The 25,902-nt window shown below is 43.1% G+C and overlaps 1 protein-coding gene across 3 annotated transcripts; it reads left to right on the top strand.

Annotated features, from left to right (window-relative positions):
* Positions 1-598: 598 nt before the first annotated feature.
* atxn2l (ataxin 2-like) lies at positions 599-25,298 on the top strand. Of its 3 annotated transcripts, none has more exons than XM_010873902.5 (24): positions 599-975; positions 1,277-1,380; positions 2,836-2,875; positions 3,221-3,277; positions 3,438-3,509; positions 3,868-4,048; positions 6,346-6,467; positions 8,112-8,203; positions 8,396-8,614; positions 11,411-11,718; positions 11,804-11,890; positions 13,407-13,532; positions 13,622-13,699; positions 13,797-13,858; positions 15,278-15,570; positions 20,519-20,585; positions 20,935-21,084; positions 21,406-21,472; positions 21,623-21,786; positions 23,716-23,848; positions 23,995-24,110; positions 24,334-24,516; positions 24,700-24,871; positions 24,959-25,298. In XM_010873902.5, exons 1-24 carry the CDS (start codon positions 955-957, stop codon positions 25,015-25,017), a joined length of 2,973 nt encoding a protein of 990 aa, XP_010872204.1. In that variant the 5' UTR covers positions 599-954; the 3' UTR covers positions 25,018-25,298. The 3 variants fall into 3 exon arrangements, with proteins under 3 accessions (XP_010872204.1, XP_010872203.1, XP_010872205.1); XM_010873901.5 differs by having other exon boundaries at positions 1,241-1,380; XM_010873903.5 differs by lacking the exons at positions 599-975; positions 1,277-1,380 and adding an exon at positions 1,425-1,825.
* Positions 25,299-25,902: the final 604 nt, after the last annotated feature.

Genomic DNA, 25,902 nt, shown 5'->3' with positions numbered 1-25,902 from the left:
GCAGAACTAGAAAAGGAAAAAAAAGACAAGGAGATAGAAAAAAGAAATAATCCAGAAAAAATACTTTTCTACTCGTGCCTTTCTGTGTTTCGCCTGTCATACACCTACGACCTGTGCCTGGGTTTTACGTCGCCATGTCCGTCAGCCAGATTAGTGCCTGTTTCTTTTTGTTTCTCATTATCCCTCTCATTCTCAAGTTGTTTTCACCTCACCTTCCGTTTGCCCTCTTGAGTTTTTTTAATTCATCCATCTGTTTGTCCCTTTCATTTCAAATCTATTTGTGCCTTTCTCTGTCCATGTACCTGTCTTTCTTTCTTGCTCTGTTTTGCTGGGACCCGTGTGTTGATGGGTGGGCAATGTTGTGTCCACCCTGTGTGGTTAGTTTCAGGTACTACATTGAATTTAATGATGATGATAATATGATATAATATAATTATACTGAAACATAGTGGTCTCGTGCGTGTGTGTGTTCTTGCTTTGGTTACTGTTGTTGCTTCTTACTGAATAAATGGGACAGAAGTAAAGGAAAAGTTACAGTAATTATTTTTGCGGCTTTGGGGTCGAAACGGTTCAGCTCGTGCACATTGATGGGTTGTGGACGCGCACATACAGACTCGTACACGCCCCCATTAACTCCGCCAGTCAGTCAGCGAGCCACGCTTAGTCTAGGACAGCTTTGTTGTGCCACTGCCAAACCGGCGAATTTGTTTCCTCCGAGTTGCAGAGTATATTGAAGTTGCAAATGACATGCAATTGGAGTAAGCCACACGCAAGAGTGTATCTACGAAAAGTAAACGATAATCAGCACTGTGCCAAAAGTTGCAGCAACGGAAGTGTCATTCCTGTTCGCTCTAGCTTTCGCAGCCTTCGCAGCTAGCTAGCTAGCCATCGAGATAGCTATAACGTGTAGGCTGTATTAGCTAGCCAACCAAGCGATCGTGGTCAAAAGGTGCAATGTCTTTTCGTCGACAAAACGTGAGTTCACATTTTTTCAGTTTTAGGGCAATATGTATATTTTGGTTTTATGGTTTTCTGTGTGTAGTAGCCACTTGCTTTGTAGGTTGATCAATATGTATCAGCAAGTGTCCATTTAAACAAAAAATATCATAATCCATTCTTTATGTACATGTGATTGAGCTGTGTCCGTGCTTTTCCTCGTTTACTTGTACGTTATAGTATCTAGGTTGCCCATTCAGTTCATGTATTAATATTTGGTGTGTATCTACACTAATTAAATCAGAATCTAAGGTGTAATTATTGGCACGTGTCACACCAGCAACAACCCGGTTCATGCGGACGAAAAATATCAAATGGAACTGCAGGGCCAGCCGGTGTACCTCCTATCAGCGGGAGTAATACCAACAGAACGGTGCCCGGAAGGTAAGTACATGTCCGGCCGCATTCTTGAATCAAGTCCGGGGATCTGCCACATATCCATAGAGGCCTACCGGTCAATACGGGGATTACAGTGGGCGTGTCTTCGAAGCAAATCCTAAAACATCGGGCCGGTCACCTGACAAATGCAAGCATTTAACTCGCTGGTTTAAGCGAATAGGAACTAGATAAATGTTTGATGTGGGTTGTGGCCAATACACAGTGTCTGTCAAATCGATGGTGGTATAATTGACTGGTCGTCGTACCAATGAGAGACACTATACGTTTGATTGAATGCAAGCAGGCCTATTCACTTTCTGAGGGGAGGGGGTTGTCCATGTTTTTGTTGTTTTTTCGGAGCATTTGCTAGAACCGTGTTTGGCCTGTCAAGTCTACGATTTTTCACAGAATCAAGAAGACGCGGAGGAACAGGGATGCACATGACTAAAAAGTAGTAATATTTGTGGTGTTTATACATATATCATTTAGCATGTCATTCGATCTTACTATGTAGAAATTGTTCATTTGTGTTCCATTTTGAAGTGGGTCTTGCATGGTCGCAACAGTACTGTTCTAGCTGCTGTAGCCAGCTAGCTTTGTTTTGTTTAGCTTGCTAGCCTGCTAGGTAGCAGACCACAAACGTAGCAAGCTCGCAGTAAATGTACATTGTTAGCTATATGTCTTTGAGATTGCATTCTACGACAGTCTCGCCAGATAAAGAAAAATTGATACCCATTATCGTAACTAACTAAAATAGATGCAAGATATTAGAACTAGCATACTAATACTAGATACGTTAGTATCGTTACTGTAGCTACATAGTGCATTGTTAGCCAAATCACATTAACGTACCTTCGGATTTTGGCAACACTACTGGCAAGAGTTTGTCAAGAAAATGACGTTTCCTTTGAGTCTTGTAAACGACGTCTCGCATCACAGTACTGTAGCTAATAAAACAATCAGATGGTGGGTTACTGTAGCTACATTTTCTCACCTATTATATCACACTAACCAATTCACTTTACAGTATGTTACCGGCTTCGGCATGCATGTGACGGTAACCCCAACTGAATAATTTGGATCTGTGGTCTGCTCGCTATGCCGCCATATGACGGATCAAGCGAAGGACCTATGGTAGCGAACATGGCTAACCAGCGACCTAACGTTTTTACCGGCGTCGGCAGTCATCGGTGTTCTGCCCTGCTACGGCTGCATACTTGGCATCATAGCGTCTTACGGTAGAAATCAAGGACCACCAGACCCCGAAAACAACCACATTTAATCAGCCATTGTCTAGTGTCCTCTACAGTCGATATCGATATGCTTCACAAGTTTGTATGCCGGTTAGCTAGATTGAAAGTGGTGTAGCTGCTGGCCTATTTCTTACATTGCAGCATTTTGCCCTAAGCCAGCAACACCCATTTGTCTTGCTGGTCGCTAATGTTCTTTTCTCACATTCAGGACTAGAAACACAATGAAGTCGCCATCTCAGTCCTCTCCTGTAAGTCTCATATCATTACATGTAGCTAGGCTGTTATGTGCCTGTTTATAACATGTAGGCAGTTCATCATGTACCTGTTTATTATATTTAGGATGTATAAGCACAGGATGTGCCTTTTTTTTTGACATCCTACATGCTGTGAACGGGTACATTATAAACATTTGAATTGATGTGCTAACTTTTCCTTTCCTTGTTTGCCCCAATGCTAATTGAAGACCGATTTTTTTCTAGGTTAAATGCACATTATGAATGGAAATTGCCAGTAAGGGGAGGTCACTTTTTTCCCCCCCGAATGCTTTAAGATAATGACCCACACTGAAGTCTGTTTTGGTGTTCAACTCACAGGTGTTTGAAGGTGTCTACAACAACACCAGGATGCTTCACTATCTCACTGCAGTAGTGGTGAGTGTTCATTTGGTCATCTATTCAATCAGCCACCATGGAGACATACCTTGAGGCAACAAAATCACATGCACCGTTTATGCTTTAGGTGGTCGGCAATTGTTTATTTTTTTTATCTTCAGATATTTCTAACCACAACTTAAATGTATTATCATTCAAGGGCTCCACATGTGATGTCAGAGTGAAGAGTGGAAATGTGTACGAAGGCATCTTCAAGACACTCAGCTCCAGGGTAATTCTACCATGTATAAAGCTATACAACCCCCCAGATTATAGAGGGGGGGGTGTATAAAGCTATACAACCCCCCAGATTATAGAGGGGGGGGTGTATAAAGCTATACAACCCCCCAGATTATAGAGGGGGGGGTGTATAAAGCTATACAACCCCCCAGATTATAGAGGGGGGGGTGTATAAAGCTATACAACCCCCCAGGTTATAGGGGGGGGGGGTGTATAAAGCTTTGCACACACCCCCCCCCTCTATAATCTGGCACTAGAATACGCGCCATGTCATGTCATCCCCTGCATTCAGTCAACCTTTGGTTAACCTTTTGTTTGGTCCATTTCTTGATGTGTTTCTTCCTCCCCAGTGTGAGCTGGTGGTGGATGCAGTCCACAAGCGTAGCGAGGGAGGAGATGGCGATGGGGGTGGTGGGGGCTTGCCCCCCTCGCTGCCACGGATCGAGGACATCACGGACACCATGATCTTCAGCCCTGCTGACCTGGTCACGATGACTTGCCGAGATGTGGACCTCAACTATGCCATCAGAGGTGAGGGTGAGGATGCGTGTTGTGTGTGTGTGTGGTGGACTGCTTTGAGATGAGACTTTGGTAGGCTGTGTTGGTGAAAAAGACCGGTGGGTGCATTAATGCTGGATGTGTTAATGCTGCTAAGATGGTTTTCATGTATTGCAAATGATCAAAAATATCAGTCTCGATTGTCAACTTTCCTTTTTGCACATTATCTCACAATACTTTCTTAACATCATTCCCTAGTGCGTAACTCCTGCCACTAAATATAATGTTAGATTAAACACAGTCCCTTTCCAAAGCTAATGAGCAGCAGCAAATTGACAACAGGTTAATCAGATGCTTTTTATTTTAGATGAGAAAAATTAATGTACCGAACTTAGCTCTAACCATTTCTCAATGTGCTACCCCTTACCATGTTCTGTACCTTATGTAAAATATAATTTAAATCAACATTATTTCTTATTTTTTTCCCTACGTAGTTGGGGGAAAAAATACGCGTCAAGTCCCCAATATGCACAAACCAATTCTATGCAAATCTCACCAGACTTATTTTGCCGGCAAAATACAAAAACCGGCAGTCATGTTGTTGCGGAATGTCTAATGTTGTGTGCATGACGCTATTCTATTGTAGATGATTGTAGCTATTGAATTGTGACAGTTGGCTGGCTAGCTTGCTGCTTGCATTTGGTTGTCTCAGGTGATGGCTACCTGCATTATATCTTACTGACAGTTCCACCCATACGTGCGCATTCACAGACACAACCAGTATGTTTCTCAAACTTCACACGCTAGTTTGATACACTTAACTTCGGGTGCAGGGTTATTGTATGGCTCTGTTTATGCGATGGTAAACTGTGTACATCTTGGTTAAAAAAAGTTGTGGCGACGCATCAGAATGCAGTGGAAAAAGGTGGCCTGGTCTGATGAATCACTTTTCCTTTTGCCTCACGTGGATGGCTGTGTGTGTGCGTTGCATACCTGGAGAACACATGGTACCAGGATGCATTATGGGAAGGAGACAAGCCGGCGGAGGCAGTGGGATGCTGTGGGCAATGATCTGCTGGGAAACCTTGGGTCCTGCCATTCATGTGGATGTTCCTTTGACACTTAACGTCCACATGAATGGCAGTTACCTTCCACAGCATTGTTGACCCTTTCATGGCAGCGGTGTTCCCTGGTGGCACTTGTCTCTTTCAGCAGGATAATGCATCCTGCCACAAAGCAGGAATGGTTTGAGGAACACAAGGTGTTGACTTGGCCTCCAAATTTCCCAGATCTCAAACCAATTGAGCATCTTTGGGATGTGCATGGAGTCCATGCCTTGATGGGTCAGGGCTGTTTTGGCAGCAAAATGGGGACCTACACAATATTAGGCAGGTGGTCATCATGTTATGGCTGATCGGTGTACATTCATGTTTATTGTCATTGAACAGTTCAACGAAATGCTGTAAGCATCTAACCAGAAGTGCAAAGAAAATGTATTAAGTATATGTATATTACACGTGGAATGTATAGATGTGCAGGGAAGGCAAATGTAGTACACATGGCAATTCTAAATGTGCAATGAAGGCAAATAGAGGAGGGCGGAAAGTTTACATGTATTAGGTATAGTCTATGTTAGGAGTGGTTTAACAGTTGTTTAGGTACAAATGGCAATTTCTAAATGGCATTCTAGATGTGCAAAGGAGGCAAATTAAGTAGTACTGTAGTAGGGTAGCATGAGCCACCATGATGCAGAGAGAGAAGCACTAAGGTCCTCGAGGTAGGTGTGTGTAACTGTAAAAATGCAAGTACAATGGCAATACTAAATGTCTAAAAAGGCAAACTGAATGTGCAACTGAAATTAAAACCTTTAATGATCCCTTCAAAAATGGGAAAATTCCAAAACGAACCAGCCATAGCCTGATTGGAGTCATTGTTTTCATTACTCTATAGCTGTTAGTTAGCCATCTGCTGTAATCTTTCTAATTTAACAGGTTGAATGTAATGTTGTGATCCTATTATACCTGTTAATGTTAATGGGTAAAATTGGGAACTACTTTCAAGATCTGTGGAGTTTCTACTAATTAGTTTGACAATGCAGGAAGTAAACAACTTTTATTACAGCTTCCTATTTGTGTGTGCGTGCATCCTCTTCAGGTCCGGATGTCTTCACAACTATAGTAAGCCGCGGCAAATCTTGGCTAGTGGGGACGTTTTGCTAGAACTTGAATATATAAATAGCTTTTTAAGGTTAGGGTTATAATGGGTTTTAGTGGTTTGCGTTAGGTGTTAGACCGTCTAAGAGTTTTAATGGAACTCTGTTGTATGTGCAGATGCTTTTACAGATACTGCCATCAGTTCGTCACGCGTGAACGGGGAGCACAGGGAGAAGGTGCTGCAGCGCTGGGATGGAGGGGACAGCAACGGAGAGGGTTTCGACTTGGAGACCGACACAGTAAGACACACACGGCTACAACACCACGTCTAGCTTTCTGCCCATATTTCCCTCCCATTAAAACTGTTTTGGTCAATTGCTAAGCTGGCCCGATGTGGTTTTAGCCTGTCCTCAACCGTTTGAGGTTGAAGCTAACATGCATGTGATCAGAGTTGTAAAGAGTACTCGGCTGGGTTCAGCTCTGTTTGCCACTTTAGAGTTGTTTGTAATAAAGATCCAAATGACCAGGTATAGGGAGTTCATTTTTAAGAGTGAGAAGTTATCAATTTAGGTCACCGGTTAGTTATGAAGAACTTACCTGGTAATTTAAGTCTTAATTAGGAGCTTCACAAAACTGTTTAACACAACAAAGTACTTTTGTATTTTTACGTGCATACTAACAATTTCACTTGATGTAATGGTGCTGCATTGAGGAGGAGAATGCAAAATATGAAGTTGACATTTTATGTTCAGTGGGGAGAACAAGTATTTGATACACTGACGATTTTGCACATTTTTCCACTTAGAAAGCATGTAGAAGTCTGTAATTTGTATCATAGGTACTCTTCAACTGTGAGAGACGGAATCTAAAACAAAAATCCAGAAAATCACATTGTAAAATTTAAGTAATTAATTTGCATCTTATTGCATGACAAAAGTATACATGCTTTGTAAGTAGGAGTTTGCATAGCTGAGTTGGGGCTCGTATCAGAGCAACAGACACGTCAGCACCTGATTAACTAATGAGTCAGACATCATTTAAAATATATAAAAACCTAAAGTTATGTACATTAGCTAGTTTATTGTGCCATTTGTTTGGTTAAAACAGTCCATTATTAATTCAAGTGCGTTGGTCGAAAAAGCAATCCATCTTGTACAAGAGTCTGTATTGTAGATAAAGAAACAATGGAGGGTCTTCAGACAAACCAAATGCTGTACTTGTAGCCAGGGTAGGCTGACCAGACATCCCCATTTGCCCGGGATTGTCCCCAACAAACCAACAACTACATAAAACTGCGTAGCAGAGCAACAATTCTCATAAGCTCAAAGCGCCCCCCGCCCCACTAACCAGCATCCGTGCAGAAGCACATGTGCGTGCATTAACATGCGGTTACACAAGTGTCTAGGTTTGGAGGTTTGAAAATGTGGTCACCCTGAGTTCGGGCGGGGCTATTCGATGAACAGTGGGCAGTGGGAGGTGAATCTGCATTAAACTGTTCTTGATTTTCAGATGAGTTTACTCGTTTTTTTATTTGAAATGAAAGCCAAAGTACCACGAAGCGTGTTAGTGGACTAAAGCATAAGGTGAGGTAGACTGAAGTTATTGGTCGTGGTTTGTCAAACTGTAGTTTCAGGCCGAAAATAGGCCCTGTTTATTTAAGGGAGAAGTGTTATGAGAATACATTGAGTCACATGTGAATTCTTGTACCTCCACTGCAGATAAGAATCCTAGGAACAACACTGAGTTTTTCAGTTGATGACAGTATGTGAGCGGAGCGTAGAGCGAAGCTGTCCCAATTTGACTGGGGTGAAGAGTATTTTGAAATGAAATGTTGAACAGACACCTGGTTACACACTTATACGAACACACCCTGTGAGACACACGTGGACATCGTAAAATACGCATGCGCACTAACTGTTTTGTTCATTTTCTTTCCACGGCAGTCCAATGGCTGGGATGCCAGTGAAATGTTCAAGTTCAACGAGGAGACGTATGGGGTCACATCCACCTATGACTCAAGCCTGTCTATGTACACGTACGTTTTCTTTTCCTTGCTCCCAATTTTGGAATGTTCTGAGATCTGCTCTCTGCATTCACACAATCAGTTTCTTGCTTGCTCTCTGACAAGATTTCTATGTCATACTCTGTCGATCTCTCTATGTGCGAATGTTTCTCTTTCTGTCAGTAGGTCTCGGTCTTGTTTTTCATGTGCCTTTTTCTCTTGCAGTATCCCACTGGAGAGGGGAAGCTCGGATGGTTTCCGTCTGCGAGAGGCGCGTGCAGCCCGCCTTGCCAATGAAATCGAGGGCAGTCCCCAGTACCGCCACCGTGCCTCATTGGAGAACGATGACAAGACTGAGGAGGACAAGTACAGCGCCGTTGTCCGGGAACGAGACGAGGGCCGGGAGAGGGGCAGCCCCGGTTTCCAGGGCCCTGCAGGGAACAGGTGAGTTGGGAGTTGTATGCTCCATTCACGATAAAGGTGCAATCCCGTCACGCAATCCCGTCACACAATCCCATTGGAAGTGCCAGGCTAAAGGTTTATTACATTTTTTGGGGGTGGGGAAATGGCTTTTGGTGGGCATCATGGGAGTGGCAATAGGTAACATGGAACTCCACAGAATTCTTATCTTGATGTTGATTTACTAATTTGTGTAATTCGAAACATTTCTCTGTCATATTGTGATGTTAATACTTTAAGCAGATTTCCTCCAGTTAAAATGTTTTCCCCATGGAGCTGAGAACAGTGATACTACAAACATTACTCGCACATTCACATTAAAGTAGCTTTAATTATTGTTGCAACAAAATGCATCAAGATGACACGTCAAACTGTTTTGGATATTTGATATGATTTACTATATGATTTACATTAGTGACTTTTTGATAAATAGGTGGATATGTTAATTTCAAGCATAGGCCATCCTGGCAAAAGGAATGCCAATTTACGATTTTATCCCAGGCACACTTTGGTGCCTGGCAAGAGAATTTAAGTCACTCATCTGAGGATCAGGAAAATATATCTCAGTTTACCAGTACTGACCTGTGGGTCACTCCCGTGCACATTTTATGTGCATTATTAGCAAAAGAGATGCCTATTTGATGTGTCGATTCCTCGTGTCTTTCTAATTAATTTCAACAGCTCCCCATCAGGTGTAGGGCTCATGTATTGTGCCGGTCATGCTGTTAGACAATGTTATTTTGGCCCTTGTCACTTTCAGTAGGAAAGCGTTAACAGTTCACCTACAATATAAACAAGATTATAATTAGAAAATATTGTATATAATATTCTTATTTTCTACAACTTGCAGTTAAAAAATTTTTTCGTGCGTGCATCTCTCGTAGCTGCATGTCTTCTAGGATAAATATCATTGCTGTTTTTGAGCTCAACATTGATTGAACTGGTTATTTTCCGTGGTAATGGAATGGACAGGTATTTGCATATAGCAGGAAGTGGAGACGTGATCAGAAGCTTTTTTTGTAGTCTACTATGTGTAGTGGTTAGACTAGTACTGTTGTAAAGGAACTGGAAAACTAGTTTATTCTTTATCATTACAATACAATCTCAATTCATAATGTCATGTAAGAATTTAATTTAGATTTTTGTGATTCTTCTACTTATGTTAGCAGAGCCATTCTGCTTCATTGACATACATTGCAGAGGATGTTTAGTGTCGTAGTACGATGTGAGATGAGGTGTGCGCTCTACCTGTAAAATAAAACAAGCAGTCAAAGAAACTTCAGCGACTGGCAGAACGTTTTCAAGTCATTCGTGAGGATTATCCTGATTTACGATTATCCCGATTATGGAATTTCTCCATTGTTTTCCATCGTGATTAGTACTGACATCATCTATCGTCCTATCCCTAGTCAAAATGTATTTTAAAGTGTAAAATATGGTATGGATTGATCAGGTGATATTCTTTACAAAAACAACCTGTTTAGCTATCAAAACCAATCCAGAGTAGCCGATCTCAAGTCCAAAATGCTACTTATTGAGAGAGAAAATAACCAGGTCTGAAAGCTACCTGCCACATCCAACCCGACTGTTTTCTGTCTAAACTCCTCAGACTATTATTCAGGCCGTTCATGTGGATTAGTGATGTGGGTATGTCAAGTATTTATGTTTAGCTGGCTCCTTTGGCTCAGTGCACCTGAAAGCGCTTGCTTCTGTGACTCCCGAACGGCTCTTCATTTAAAATGCTTAGAAATAACCACAAAATATGTAAAAGGTGCAAATCCCCAACGTTAAGGCAAAAGGGTAGGTTGTAATTGTTAGTGAAAAGTGGATGTTAAAATAGGTTGCCTTAACCGTCCTAATTCCTAGGAAAAGGTGCAGGAACAGATGTACTCCATGTTGTATTGTTTCTGCTGTACGGAACTTGTATGTAAATCTGTGTTTATGCTAAAATATGGAAGTCATGGAGCCCAATGAACTGCTCCTTCACCAACCCTATTCGGCTCCCAGTGTTCACCAAAAAGAGCTGTTTAAAAAAGAGCTGTTTGTTAGCGAACAACTGTTATGATTTGAGCTCTAGATTGGCAGCATAGGATGTGATCATTTGGCACCTGGCTAGTACTCTTTTTGCGTGTATTTTGTCAAGAAATGTGGGCTTATAAAGTAAACACAGGGCTCGCTACTTCCCATCATCATGCTTCATCATTCACCAAACTAAAAAGAAAAAAAAAAATTCTGCCTTAACTGTTTTTGGCTTGCAATTCAAGCCATCATTGGAGGAGTGGCGCAAAAGTAAGGCTGCGAGGGAGTTACGGAGCCGTTGACCGCCCACTCATCCAGTGGGCAAAGGTGCACATTTTCTACTACGTATCTAAGCTGTAGTTTACGCTTGATTGCTATTGATTAATATGACGTTTTGCTGGTGGATATGCATTCAAGTTGCTTAATTGCAGGGTTTTTCCTGGCTTACAATTAGGCAAAATGGATACCCCAACCCTCGCTCCACTCGATGCCGTCTGTGATGTACGTTATCTAATATGTGGCTACAGAACTTAAAAAGACAACTATTTTAGTGTTAAATCCGCCCTGTTGTCCATGTTCCCCCTTATAGCAGCCAAGATATACAAGCAATATATTTATTCTTTATATATTTTCTGTGTGAGTTGAATGAATTGTCATGTAACTTTGTACTCATTGCCAAAGCTAACTCCAGACATCATTCATTTTCAATGTGACACTTGTAAAGTATTAATATTAACCAATATTGTGTTTTTCTCTCTCCAGGGAGGGTAAATACATTCCTCTTCCCCAGAGGGCCCGGGAGATGGGCGTGTCCCCAAACAGCTTGAGGGGCAGGGACTCCGGTCCCATGCCTAATCGAACAGGAGGCCCCGGAAACTCCTCCAGACCTGTCCAGGGTTCTGACCGCAGCAGCCCGCTGTCCGGCCGTGGTGCCTACTCTCCCCACCAGTCCCAAGCCAGCCCCCCGGCCCAGCCCAGTAGCCCAACCTCTGCCGCCTCCTCTCACCCTGTCCCTCATTCCCTCTCTCACCCACAAGCCTTGGCCGACGCCACACGTTCCATCAACGGAGGTACTAATGGGTGTCTTCTCGGGGGGGGGGGTGTGTAGGTGCGCACACACAGCCGCAGTTCCATCAGATCTTTTTACTCTTTCAGTGTCGTCCAGAACTTCCCCCAAAGACCAGAGAGCCGTACAGACCAATAGAACGCTGCGCACCCCCAGCTCCCAGTCCTCACCTGCAGGTATACAACGTGACTTGTTTCTGATAAACTCCAACCCAACACGGATTGATATCTTACGATAGTATTTGTATCCATTATTGTTCAGTTTGATTCCATAGCTCTCTGTATTTTTGCTGAAATCCAAAGATTCCATATTTTACTCATGGTCACTCCCACGGGTTGCCACTACATATTTTACTCATGGTCACTCCCACGGGTTGCCACTACATATTTTACTCATGGTCACTCCCACGGAGTCATACTCTCAGTTTCTAAGAATAGGATGATGAAAGATGTTACGCTTTTTCCAGATAAAACTTATATTGCAATGTTCATCATGGAGGCCAGTTTCATAATATTCCTTATATTCAAGCTGTTTGCTGTGGTTTGAAAGAAATTGCCAGAAGAGAGACCTGATTTTGGGTCTTTTTTCACCTTGGCTCTACCTGTCAATTCCATTGAGCACTATGGCACCAACTCTTCTTCGGATTCAGAACGCGTTCCGAACATTCTAATTAGTTACGTCGTCATGTTTGTTAGTACGTTTGAAATTGAGCGTGTGCTGCGCGCATTGATGTACTCGAGCCATAGTTATGGTCTAAGTCATTGCTTAGCTGCTGGCGCTCTTTTTTAGATCTGACACAGTTGCTCCCTTAAATTATGAACCCAGCACCGGCTAGCAGACAGTTTAGTCCCCACCAATGAGCTCAATAGGCTACACGGCAAAACAACATTTAATGGCTGGAAACATTAAGAAGTATTAGCAATTATATACACTGGCTGGGTGTGATGTACCTGTTGTGATGGTGGTTTTGTTAATGTTGCTTTTAGGGAGGCGATTAGGGTGCAATATTAGCAAGAATACTGACATTCTGAAACGTTTTTTTATCTATAGAAAAGTATTGTATTTAAATGAATAACTTGTTAACAATGAAGATTTTGGCCTGACTAATTGACATATCAGCTACTACTACCACTGTTGGCTGCTTCAGGCTAGTTAAACAAAATCAATCTTTGCATAGACTTTCCTCTCAACTTATACACAATTGATACATGAGGCCCCAGATGTTTACTTCCTATACCAGCTGTTATTTTTCATTTTTGTCATGAAATTAACTTGATTATAAACCCGGAGGAGGCCTGTTCTGGTGCCATTTTCAAGAAATTGAATTTGGTTTGTTTCAATTCACTTGCTATGGGCTCGTGTTAGCATTCCAGCTCAGCCAGCGTTCTTTGGCCGTTTTACAGGCGTGGGTGAATGCGCTCTGTTGTCCAGCCTACTAAAAACAAACATTCAATGTTTGGTGCTCCAGGCTTACATGGTGTCTAGAAATGAGCTGTACATGCAGCAGCTCCACATGTTAGACTGCTGGCCCGTCCTAGCCTACAGCATGTAAACAATCAATCTGCCTTTCTCCAATCTGAAACCACATGAGCAAACAAAAAGATTCAATGCTTAAACAGCCCAGGGATTGATAGGCTTTGTGGACTCTGCATCCCTCACTCTTTGGTTTTTCCCCGTTCTCTCTGCCCCCAGTCTCTCGCTCTCCGAAACCAGATGACCCGGCTCTGGCTGGCCCCGCCTACCTTGACACCTCCTCCTCTTCGGTCTCCTCAACAACGCCGAAGTCCTCTGGCCCCACTCCTCTGTTCCCTGTAGATGGTGAGCGTGGTGATCATTTCCATGAAAGGACTCTTGCTTGTTGACTGCTGAACAGCTGTGCCATCTGAACGGTTTCTTCTCCCTAACAGTGAATGAGATTCTGAACTCCGCGGCTAAGGAGAGGACTGAGGGCTCAGCCAGCCCGCAGGAGGGCAAGAGTGGCAAAGGTGAGTTACTGGAGGCAATTGGCATACAAACCCTACCTTTATTACTGGTCCTTGTGCTTCTTGTTGAATATTTTTCTTCTCAATCTCCTCTTTTTAGTTCCCTCAGTCCAGCAAAGGACACAGTTGGAGGAGCTAAGGAAGTTTGGTAAAGAGTTCAGGGTAAGTGTGTGTGTCTGTGTGTGTGGATCCCTATCATGTCATTACTTATGATCGTTAGTTAAAATCAAATGCACATGATATTCTAGACATTATGGCTAAAAGTATGTGGACATTCTTACAAATTATTGCGTTCAGCCACACCCTTTGCTCTCAGGTGCATGTAATCCAGCCCAGAGGCATGAAATTCTCCAAAGACAAACATTGGCAAAACAGTGGGTCGTACTGAAGGGCTCAGTGTCTTTAAATATGGCCCTGTCATAGGATGCCACCTTTGCCACAAGTCAGTTTGTGAAACTTCTGTCCAGCTAGATCTGCCCCGTTCAAATGTAAGTGCTGTAGTTGTAATGGGGAAGCGTCTTGCAGCAACAACAGCCCAGCCACAAAGTGGTAGACCAAAAAACTCATAGAGCTGGGCTGTCAAGTCATGGCGCTATAGAGCGCCTGCATCACTCACCACAGAGTTCCAAACTGCCTCTGGAAGCAACATCAGCACAAGAACTGTGTGTCTGGAGCTTCACAAAATTGGTTTCCATGGCCGAGCAGTTGTATGCAAGCCTCCCATCAACATGTGCAATGCCAAGCATCGGCTGAAGGGGTGTAAAGCTCTGGACTGGAGCCGTGGATACGTGTTCTCCGGAGTGATGTATCATGCTTAGTTATCTGGCAGTCTGATGGATGAATCTGGGTGTGGCAGATGCCATGAGAAAGCTACCTACTGGAATGCATGGTGCCTGCCTACTGTACAGTTGGGTGGTTGATGTCAATGTGTTTCAGGCTTTGGGCTAGGCCCCTTAGTTGCAGTGAAGGTCATTTTAATGCTACAGGATGCAAAGACATTTTAGACAATTGGGTGCTTCTAACTTTCAGTTTTGGGAAGGCCCTTTCCTGTTCCAGTGTGACTGTGCCCCTGTGCCCATAGCGGGTTCCATATACTCATGGTTCGCCGAAATTGGTGTGGGGGAACTCTGGTGACTTGGACAGAGCCCTGACCTCAATTCCACTGAACACCATTGGGATGAATTGGAATGGCGATTGCGAGTCAGGCCTCAAATGCTCTTTTGGCTATACGGGCGCATATTCCCACAGAGACCCTCTAAAATCACATGGAAAGCCTTCCCAGAAGACCGGTGGCTGTTACAGCTGCAAAGGGGGGCCCGTTCCATATTTATGCCACAAGCTCCTATAGGGGTGGCCGGGTGTCCACATACTTTTGTTAGTAGTATATATTACATTCAATTTCACGAGTAAAAATAATGGGTGAATAGTAACAACCATATATTATAACATTCGTATTTACAATAAAGTAAAAAAAAAAATAAGAACCATCACTTTGATGCAGTGTTGTTTTTTTGGAGCAAAATGTGCTTTTTGACATATTTGTGACTGTGTGACCTTCCACTTATTCTGACATTGCTGCAGCTCCAGCCCAGCTCCTCCCCTTTAGCTGGTCCTGCCTCGTCTGAAGCTGCCCAGCCAACCCCATCTGACTCTGCTGCCACCACAGAGTCCAAACCTGCCCCTGTCCACGCCCCCTCTCAGGACCCTCAAAATGGAGAGGGGTCCCCCTGTATCCCGAGCCCTACCACCCCCTCCCCAGCCCCCAATACTGCCTCCCAGTCGTCAGGCCCTGACAGACAGGCAGCAGGGACGCCCCAGCCAGCCACGACCCCGGGCAGCGAGGAGGGCGGCGAGAGAGCAGAGGGCGTAGCAGAGTATGTATGACCGTGGGCCGTGTGCATTTTGTCAGTACACTGTACACCTACAGTGGTTGGATAAGGGTTTTTGAATGTGCACATTTAGGTTGTCAAAATATTTATTTTACGCAAACTTATAATTTGAAAACTTTATAATATTTCATTTAGGAATTCCAGTATCAGACCTCCTGTTGTTTCTAGCTGAATAGCCTGCTGGCTGGCTAGTTAATGTAATGACCACAGTCTGCAGCCAACATGGTCAACAATAAGTTTAGAACATATAATCACAATAAAATCACAGATGATTCTCACTGTGTACAACCCCGTTTTTAGAAACAGAATGCAAAATGCTAATAAAAACAAAATGCGATGTTATGCAAATCGTTTATCCCTGCATTTAGTTGAAAAGAGTACAAAGACAACATATCAGATGTTTCAACTCCAGAGAAATGTTATTGTTTTGGGAAAAATGCATGTTTTTATTTGATGCCAGCAACATGTTTCAAACATTTTGGGATAGGGCCATGTTTACCACTGTGTTGCGTCACCTCTTTCAACAATACTCTAAGCATTTGGGAACTGAGACCAATTGCTGTAGTTTTGAAAGTGAAATGTTTTCCCAATCTTGTTGGATTTAACATTTCAGCTGCTCTTCGGGTCTCCTTTGTTGTATTTGTCATTTCATAAGGCGCCAAATATTTTCAATGGGTGACTGGTCTGGACTACAGGTGGACCCATTTAGCACCCAGAGTCTCTTACTACGGAGCCATGCTGTTGTAATCTGTGCTGGATGTGGTTTGGCATTGTCTTGCTGAAAAAGACAGTCTGGATGGCAGCATAGGTTGCGCCCAAACCTGTTTATATTGTTCAGTGTTATTGGTGACTTCACAGATGTGCAAGACACCAATAACATTTGATTTGTCAGACCGCAGGACAATTTTCCACTTGGCCTCAGTCAATCTTAAATGAGCTCGAGCTCATCGCAGCGTTTCTGGATCTTGTTTAAATTTGGTTTCTTGGTATGGTGTGAGTTTTAACTTGCATTTGTGGATGCAGAGATGTACTGTGTTCACTGACAATGGATTTCAGAAGGGTTCCTGAGCCCATGCAATGAGATGCCCAAAATCCTTGCCATTTTACATTGAGAAATGTTATTCTTAAATTGTTGCTCTGTTGAGTTTGCCTGCGCAGTCTTTCAGAGTGGTGAACCCCTCTCCATCTTTACTTCTAAAAGACTCTTTTTATACCCAGTCATGTTAATGATCTGTTGCCTGATTAGTTAAGACGTTCCACCAAGTCTTCTTTTTAGCATTACACAACTTTTCCAGACTTTTGTTGTCCCTGTCCCAGCTTTTTTTAAATGTGTTGCTGTCATCAAATTCAATATGAGCATATATTTTTCAAGAAATAATATTTTTCAGTTTCAACATTTTATTTGTTGTCTTTGTACTATTTTCTATTGAGTATAGGGTTAAATGATTGCATTCTGTTTTTCTTTACATTTTACCCAGCTTTCTTGTAAACCTGGTTATATACAGTGAGGGGGGTATTTGATCCCCTGCTATTTGATCCCCTGCTGATTTTGTACGTTTGCCCACTGGCAAAGAAATGATCAGTCTATAACTTTAATTGTAGGTTTATTTGAACAGTGAGAGACAGTATAACAACAACAAAATCCAGAAAACCACAGGAGCGCACTCTTAAAGTGAGTGCTCCTAATCTCAGCTTGATATCTGTATAAAAGACACCTGTCCACAGAAGCAATCAATCAGATTCCAAACTCTCTTCCATGGCTAAGACCAAAGAGCTGTGTAAGGATGTCAGGGACAAGATTGTAGACCTACACAATACTGGAATGGGCTATAAGACCATCGCCAAGAAGCTTGGTGAGAAGGTAACAACAGTTGGTGCGATTATTCACAAATGGAAGATGCACAAAAGAACTGTCAGTCTCCCTCATTCTGGGGCTCCATGCAAGATCTCACCTCGTGGAGTTGCAATGATCGGCCCCAAAGGGTCTGATTAGCAGAGAGCCCGGTAGTGACTGTACAAATAGCCCGGGTAGGGATGTAGTGTTTCAACATTCCTGAAGGTAAGAAGGAGACTCCTTTTGTTGCCCTGTAAGCAAGAACCATATCCTTGAAGTGGATTCAAGCTTCAACTGGAAGCCTGTTTAATGCACAAAGAAGCGGGGCGACATGATAGAACTTGGAGGTTGAACACCAGGCAGGCCGCAGCTTTCTGAGTGATTTGCTGGAATTTGCTGCTCAAGCTGGGGTCTCTACCAAGAGTGAGTTGTAATCCAGTTGTCATAAGGTCCACCCCGTTGATCCACAGCTGCAATATAGGTTCCATATAGATGCAGTGTGTATAGGTAATTTTGCAGGGAAAGAGTTTGGTCCAGCAGTCTGGACATTTCCTGTTACAGCATGGTTTCATATCCCATTGCTCTTTGAGTAGAAAATCCTCAGTTTTTCTCAAATGTGTATACAATATATAAAGTGCCTGAAAATAATGTGGAAGAAACTTTTGCCACATTGAGTTTATTACCGGAACGTAAATCGTTGTTTGCAATGCCTTGGCATGCTCCTCAATGGCTTTATGCTGGCTGTAATGTGACTGTGACAGCAGGGCTTTCTGAGAATTTTTCAGCTTATGCCCTGTGTTAACCACAACAACTGGTGGTCGGCTTCTTTCATGTCTGTCTGCGCCACAGAAACCATCAATCACAGAGGTGGTTGACAGACTTTCCGGCCAACTCTAAATTACAGAGTTGTTTTGACCAAGACTTGTTGAAAGCGCCTACCAGTCGCCCCGTCACATTGCGCCCGTGGTCCTCATCACCCAAAGACGCACAACTGTCATTCTCCAATGATGCCTGAACCATCTGGCTTGTCAAATATAACTAGGGTATGGGCTCCATGAATGGCAGTGTGTCCCAACTCTGGTCCTCGAGTACCCACAGCTGTGTAGCCCTGGGCAAACACACCTGATTTGACTTGTCAACTAATCAGAAGGTTCTAAATAAGTTGCATTTAGGTTTGTCTGGGGGCTTCAACCAAAATGGATAATGTTGGGGGGGCTTAACACTATACCCGCCAGAGCTGAACGCAGTTTCTTGTCATTAGCATACGAATTGACCCTATTAACATACACATTCTCCTCCGCATCATCACCATCCAGCCAGCCAGAGCATCAGCTCATCTACTGGGTCGTCAAACTATATGGAAAAGTCTTAAAAAATATTGCAGAATGTTTGTTTTAAATGGTTAATGAATTTGAAAACATACAAGAATGTTTGTATTTTAGATCTCATCATACTAAAAAACGACTGAAAAAGAAGAGGTCCGAAATGAATAGGCTGTGAACTGCAGTAGTGTGGATATCAGGATGATTTCCCCCCCAATGCATAGCTCTAGTCTCCTAGCTTATTGGCATATAGGATTTTTCTATAGGTGCCGTGAAAACGTTATCGAAAAACCAAGAGGAATTATTAGAAAAAGATTAGGTCCAAAATGAATAGGCCGTGAACGGCGCGTCTATGCAGGTCTCTCCCGCAGGTTGTAGTGGGTCTATCGGGTTGATCTCAACACCAAAGCATAGCTCTAGTCTCCTAGATTACTGGAATATAAGATTTTTATAGGTGACATGAAGTTATAGAAAAACCGAGAGGAGTTATTCGAAAAAGATAGAAACAAGATATCGTTGGAATTTCGTTTTGTGAATAATTATTTGGCCTAATACATTTGTAAAATATTAATCTTTAGTGAAATAAGCAGAGAAAATTCAAATAGACGATAGGATGTGTGGGCGATTTAGTTTCTTTCCCTCCTAAAAGAATGTACATTTTCAATTTAAATTTGATGTATTACCCTACACAATAAGCTGAATCTCCTATTGAAAAACAGTAGCACATGGTAAGTAGCCTATCATTTGTATTATATTTCAATAATAGCCTAGTTAAGTTTTCATTAATCTGGGAGTATCGCGCTTTCATCCATTGACATCATGCGTTCAGTGAGGGGTGATTAGCGCCTGGGTACCATTTGGTACCACCGTTAAGTGGCATGGGCTGTTGGCATATTAAGTAGGAAAACGTTAAATTATTGTCAATCGTCTCTAAAACGATTTCTGTTCGTCAGTTTAGAATTTTAACAATGGAACAATGTAATATACACCCATTTAGGAAAAGCCATGGAAGGAGAGTGTAGCTTTCAAAATGACAGTCATTTTCAAACGCCAATTGGCATAGGCATTTGGCGGTTCTAATGTTAAGGAACAGATTTGGGAAACCGGTGTTAGGCCTTGCAACTCTATCCAGGTTAGGAGGAGGGATGTCAAGTCACACAAGTTCTCTTCACCTGGTACACCTCAGTCTGGCTTCTCTATAGGTTCCTTTCTTTGTTTCAACCCTACTAGGGTGTTTTTCCTAGCCACTGTGCATCATCATTGTTTCTTGTCATTGCTTGCTGTTTGTTTGTCTTGGTGTCTGTATAAGCACTTTGATAAATGTTATACATTTGATTCTACTTTGGCACCTTGAAGCTAACTGTGGTTGTTAACTGGAGCAGTGTTCTCTAAGTGTGCTTGTTCCAGCTTACCTTCGAGGTTGAGTGAGCAGTGTGGTACATTTCTTGGTAGGAGGCTGTTTTGTGTTCTGAGAAAGCTGTAATTTGCAAACAATAAGGCCATAATAACGAGTAGTGGATAATATCTGAAGAGGTTGTTATTATAAGGATTTCTAATATTATGAATATCGCTGGTTTGAATACTTAAGCTGAAGCTGGAAGCTGGGCACTTATTGCTCATTTTTGTCATTATGTTTTGGAGCGTATTGGCCATAGCTTAGTACTATGCGATTCATCTGCATCCCTGAAATGTAATTGATCCTTATCTTTGTGAATTGTAAAGTTTTGAAAGAGTACTGATCTCTCCTTTGTCTTTTTTTTTTTGTGTTTGTTTTTAGTCAGGTGAAGAAGTCAACGCTGAATCCCAATGCAAAAGAATTTGTCTTCAAGACACCCATGCCCCTGGTCAGTTTCTCTCGCACGCACCCACAATGCCAAATTGTAACCATGCATGTTATTTGTTCAGACAACTGTCTTAACTACCACTTAAGTTGAGGCACAAGCTTTAAATGGGTATCCAAGAACAGCTTGTAACCCTATGCAATGCGCCTGTAAACCCCAGAAAGGTTTCATCGTACCTTAAGCACATGCCTTAACTGGTTTTCTATTAATTCTTAGCACTTGTAATAGTTTTTGTTCTACTATTAATTTATGTCCTGGGGCAGGTGCCACAGAGCTCCTATAAAGTATTCCAGTATACTTTTAGTACCTGCAAACAAATGACCCGACTTAAGTTCACCCCATCCTTCCCCAGGTGAAGCCGTCTCCAGCCCCGACCCCCCCACGGCCCACCCCACCCAGCGCCTCAGTGCTCCTACAGCCCCCCCCAGGACAACAGGCAATCTACAGCACCCCTTACCTGTCCTACCTCTCCCCCGTGCAGATCCAGGGACACTCTGTACAGGTGTGTGTGCAGTGTGTTAATATGAATGTGTGTGAGGAAGTAGGGTTGATATACTCTGGTGTTGCAAATACTTGAGATTTAGTTTTCAGGCTGGGGGTGTGTGCTCTGGAAACACGCTGCTCATTTGACTTTTCTGTTTCCTTGAGTGTCTATGCAAATGACAACCTTTGTAATGTTTAAAACCTGTTTGAATGTATATTTTATTCTTGGAAACAGAAGTCCTTTTTCTAATCTAGTTTAGAGGTTAGGTTTAAGTTTGGTTTCAGATGACTTTATTTGTTTTGGGGTCAGTCTGATCTAACATCCTCCTCTGATCCCCAGGCTTCCCCGATGTATCATCAGTACACAGTGTCAACAGTCCAGCAGGGGAAGTATCCTCGAGCTAAAGGTACACTCCAGATAATCACCCGCCCCTCTCAATCTGTTGGTGAATCATTTTGATCAAACAACACAAGACCATTTGAATTCAAGAAGACAACAAGGTGCCCTCAACATAACCATTGTCATTGTGTTAATAACCCTCTAATTTCCCTCCCAGGCCAGGTGGTAGGCCCTCGTCCAGACCATCATGGCTCATCCCAGCCCCAGATGCTTCAAGCCACTGCCTCTGCAGCAGGTCCTTCCCTGGTGGCCTCCCCTTATCCCCAGGCCTACCTGCAGTATAGTCAGGTCATCCAGGGCATGCCCCACTATCCTGGACAGGTAGATTCTTTTATAACTCTAAAAATGCTGCTAATACTAGCTTGGGACAGAGTAAGATAAAGAAGCCTCTAATGGCCATTTTAAAGTTGTTGAATCTGTCAATTTTTATGGGCCCCATTTGGTGGCTGTTATCTTAGCTAACAAGGTTATTATGCTAATGTAGCTCATGGTATCTTAGGCCAAATAGGCAGAAAACAAGGTTACCATGCTGATGCTGCTAACAATGTCTTACTGTCAACATGGATAATGATGCAACACTGGAAATGTTTGGAGATGAATAGCTACAAACAGAATTTGAAGAAATGGCAACGGTTTTCTCTGGTTTTAGGGCTGCGTCCCGTCTCTATAGCGATAAAGCTCTATCATTTGTGTTGTGGAGATTTCGGAAGGAATCGCATATTCAGGGTCAATTATCTTTGTATAAAAATATTAATATATTAATAATAATTTAATAATATTAATAATAATATTAATAATAATCTCCTTCACATTTTGCCTACTCAGTGCCATGAAACTGGAAGAACAATGAACAATTGTTCTCACTCATTGCGTAACATTACTGTAGTGAATGTTGAAGCGCCCTTCCATTGAATCTACATTTACGGCAGAGTTTGTTTGAGCGGGTTTTTGGGTAACATAATCATCAGGATGAAGGACACATGGGTTGTGGGCAAGTTGAATGTGTTTTAGGCTGGTCCTATCTTTTTGTGCATTAATCTATGAGAACAAGGCATTAGTGGAAATGTAGCCTACTTTAGTGGCATACTGCCAGCCCAAACTGAAGCTTTTGGTGTGATCAACACCACGCTAACTGTGTTACAGCAGTATTTTTGAGTTTAGGGTCTGGTGCCGGCTTCAACGTTTTATTTTGTCAATATAGTCTGGTGTTTGTTAAAGGCCTATATGGAATTGCTGGCCTGTGTGGGGGACAGCTGACCTGTACACCATTGCCATCTTGGGTGTTTATATGTAGTTGTTACATTAACCCTTTAGAACCCATTGCATCTGTTGACAGCCTTCCTTTAAATAACTGTAGCAGCTGCGGATAGCCGTCTTTAACAATAATATTTCTGTAAATATCACAATCTGCTTGATAGAAACATGTTACTGTATTTGTGTGGATGTTTTCATTAATAAGAAACTAGAAAAATGCTATGATATCGTTAAGTTAATTTCTTTAAATGTTAGCACCAAAGCTAAAGACTTTACCTGTCAGAAGATACTATTGCTGAGTTTGGTGATACGGAGTTGAAATGTCCGTGTTTAAAAAATTTATTAAATAAGCGTCACGATTTGTGACCTTGTACAAAATGTCTGTATTGGAGTGCTTGCCCTCCTCATTTGTCTTGACCAATCAGAGTCACGGTAATGAGGTCCCAAGCCGAAGATGCACACACTGGGTGTTAACCCATCACTCCAGAGTCCAACTCTTACATACATTTGAAAGCCATCACAAACAGTTATTACTCTGACATGCTGTATTGCATAGATACAAGAAAATGTTTACCTGAACTTTTCACAAACATAGTTGAGTACCCTATTCTATGAAGTAGCTAGTAGCAGAATGTGTTGTCAAAGATGCCTATTGGGGAAAAACCATGTAATTGAATGATGCAGTGCCCCCCTGTAGCCAATGGATTGTGTGACCAATAACATTTAACTTGATTCCTATTCCTACTTTTGAGGCAAGAGACTCATGATTTAATGTGATGCGTGGCGACCAGTGGGACCTTGTAAACTCTGCATTTTCAGTCACTTGTAATAGCGCCTGTAATCTTAGCTTACACAGAACCAGTGTTTTGCAGTTGGTAAGACCAATCGCTGAATTCTGAGAGGGGTAAAATCATTGTGAGGCATGTTAACTGTGAACTTGAATGTACTTATGTTAACTTCTTCCTACTCTCCATCTCCCCTGTTTTGTCATGATAGCCAGTATACTCAATGCTGCAGGGCGGTGCCAGGATGTTGACTCAGGCGGGCCACCCCCAGGCCCTGGGCCCCCCAGGCCCCCAGTATCCTGGACAGTCTGAGGGGCCCCCAGGGCCACAGCAGGCCATGTATGGTAAGGGAACTTGGGTTCTGTTAAGTGCACTCAACAATCATAGTACTCTTATACTTGCAGTGTCCCACTTTAGTAAACACTGATGCAGTTATTTTCCAAATCTCTTTCATTTTGATGTGAAGTGTGTATCAATTCTTCTTTCTCAGCCCCCCAGCAGTTCTCTCACCACTCTGGCTCCATGCATCCTCCTCAGCCCTCCAGCACTCCCACCGGGAGCCAGCCCCCTCCACAGCACACTGCCCCCAGCCCTGGGCACGGACAGGTAAACCAACCAACCATGGTGTGTGTGACTGTCACATACTTAGAAATATGTGGGCATGTATACAGGTTTAAAGTTGGAAAATTGGAGGGTTGGTTCGGGTTCTAGGTCAGATCTAGGGGTACAATGTTTTGGGATTTTTAATGGGAATGTTTGTTCCCAAGATCACTGTACATTTTGTCTTCTTATGCATCACTTACACACTTCTTTTCACATCCCTCTGCAGTCGGGCCAGGGCGGCCCCCAACCTCAGACCATGTATCACTCGGGGCCTCTGTCTGCGCCCACGCCACCTAACATGCCCCCTGGCCACAGCTCTCCCCAGGGCTCCTACCCGATGCAGGGATACAGTCTACCCACCCACCAGCCCATGGCTCAACACTACCCCGGCCTTGGACAGCTCACGCAGGTAACACCTGCCACTGTTGACCCACAGCCCACACATTCTTCCCCCAGGGGCGTTGGTTAAATGGAACCCCAAATACCCACCTGGGGTCCAAGTCTGTTGATATTGTCCATTGCACTCCATTCCAAATCCTATACAATCGCTGAAAGCTACTGAATTGACACACTCTCCTCCCACCTCATCCAGGCCCACGTTGCCCAGGGTATGTCAGGCCCCCACCACCAAGGAGGCCACGGCCCGCCCCAGATGATGCTGCACTATGCTGGGCCCCCACAGCAAGGCCCAGGCCCGGCCCCCCAGCATGGCCCACCTCCCCAGCAGGGGGCGCATCAACACTACTACATCCAACACCCACAGGGTAAGTGGAGCTCTCTTTAAAGGCACACACGGCAGCACAGAAACCTGACGTGAGCTGAAGTGACTTGTTGTTTTCGTGTTCCAACAGCTGTACAAGTGCAGGCTCACCCCACCCAGCAGCTTTCCTTCCACCCACCTGGAAACTGACGACCATTACCTAGCTAACTACCCCTAGAGGACCACAGAAGAAGGGGAGGGGAGTCCGGGGGTCCCTTCCCCCATCAGTTCCTCCTTCACAATGGACCCCAATCCCAAGTGTGGGACACAATCAAGTTGTTCACCGACCGGCTAAACCGATCAGAGAACCGAAGCACCGCCGCCCCCCCCCCTCCCGCCCCCAACACTCTCCCTTCTCTCGCCAACACAATAAGCAACTTTTTTTTTTTTTTTTTTACACCCAGAGTTATTTTAGTAAGAGAGATTGAGAGCAGAAGAAAGGGGAGCCTGATCATAGAAGGCTCCCATTTCCTGCTGCTCAGCTTGGGATGGAGAATAAATAACGATTTGTCTTGTTTTTATAAAAGCCCTAGAAAGACTAAGACCTCCTCGCTAGCTCGCTCTGTTTTTAAGTTGAGAGGATTTGACGGTGACACAGGCATTGTCTCAGTTGGATGATTGAAGAGATGCTGCCGAGAATTACAGGACAGACTTTTATCACATTGAAACTTCCTTTTTAACCTTCCCTGTAACCACCACCTCATCTTCCCCTCTCCTTTTGCAGGTAAAAACAATTACTAAATAATGAAAAGATTAAAATGAAGAAAATGAAGAGAAAAAAAAGAAAATAAAGTTTTAAACTCAACCTCAAAATTTGCTGTCAGAACCTCTATTTTTGTTGTATTCTTGTTTAGTAGGTCATGACAAGTTTATTTCTGTAATTTATCTACTGTGTGTAAAGTCTTCATTTTAACCCTGAACTTTAAACACACTGTTGACCTTAATAAAGACCAAAATGCTCATGTGTTTTTAAAGATAAAGCCAGAAGTGTCTACTTGGATTTATGGCTGTTCCATTTAGTGTTGAAATGTTGGT

Source organism: Esox lucius, chromosome 11 (genome assembly GCF_011004845.1).
Source record: "Esox lucius isolate fEsoLuc1 chromosome 11, fEsoLuc1.pri, whole genome shotgun sequence".
In the NCBI taxonomy this organism is placed as follows: Eukaryota; Metazoa; Chordata; class Actinopteri; order Esociformes; family Esocidae; genus Esox; species Esox lucius.
The sequence above is the reverse complement of the archived record's forward strand: the minus strand, read 5'-3'. Positions and strand labels throughout refer to the sequence as shown.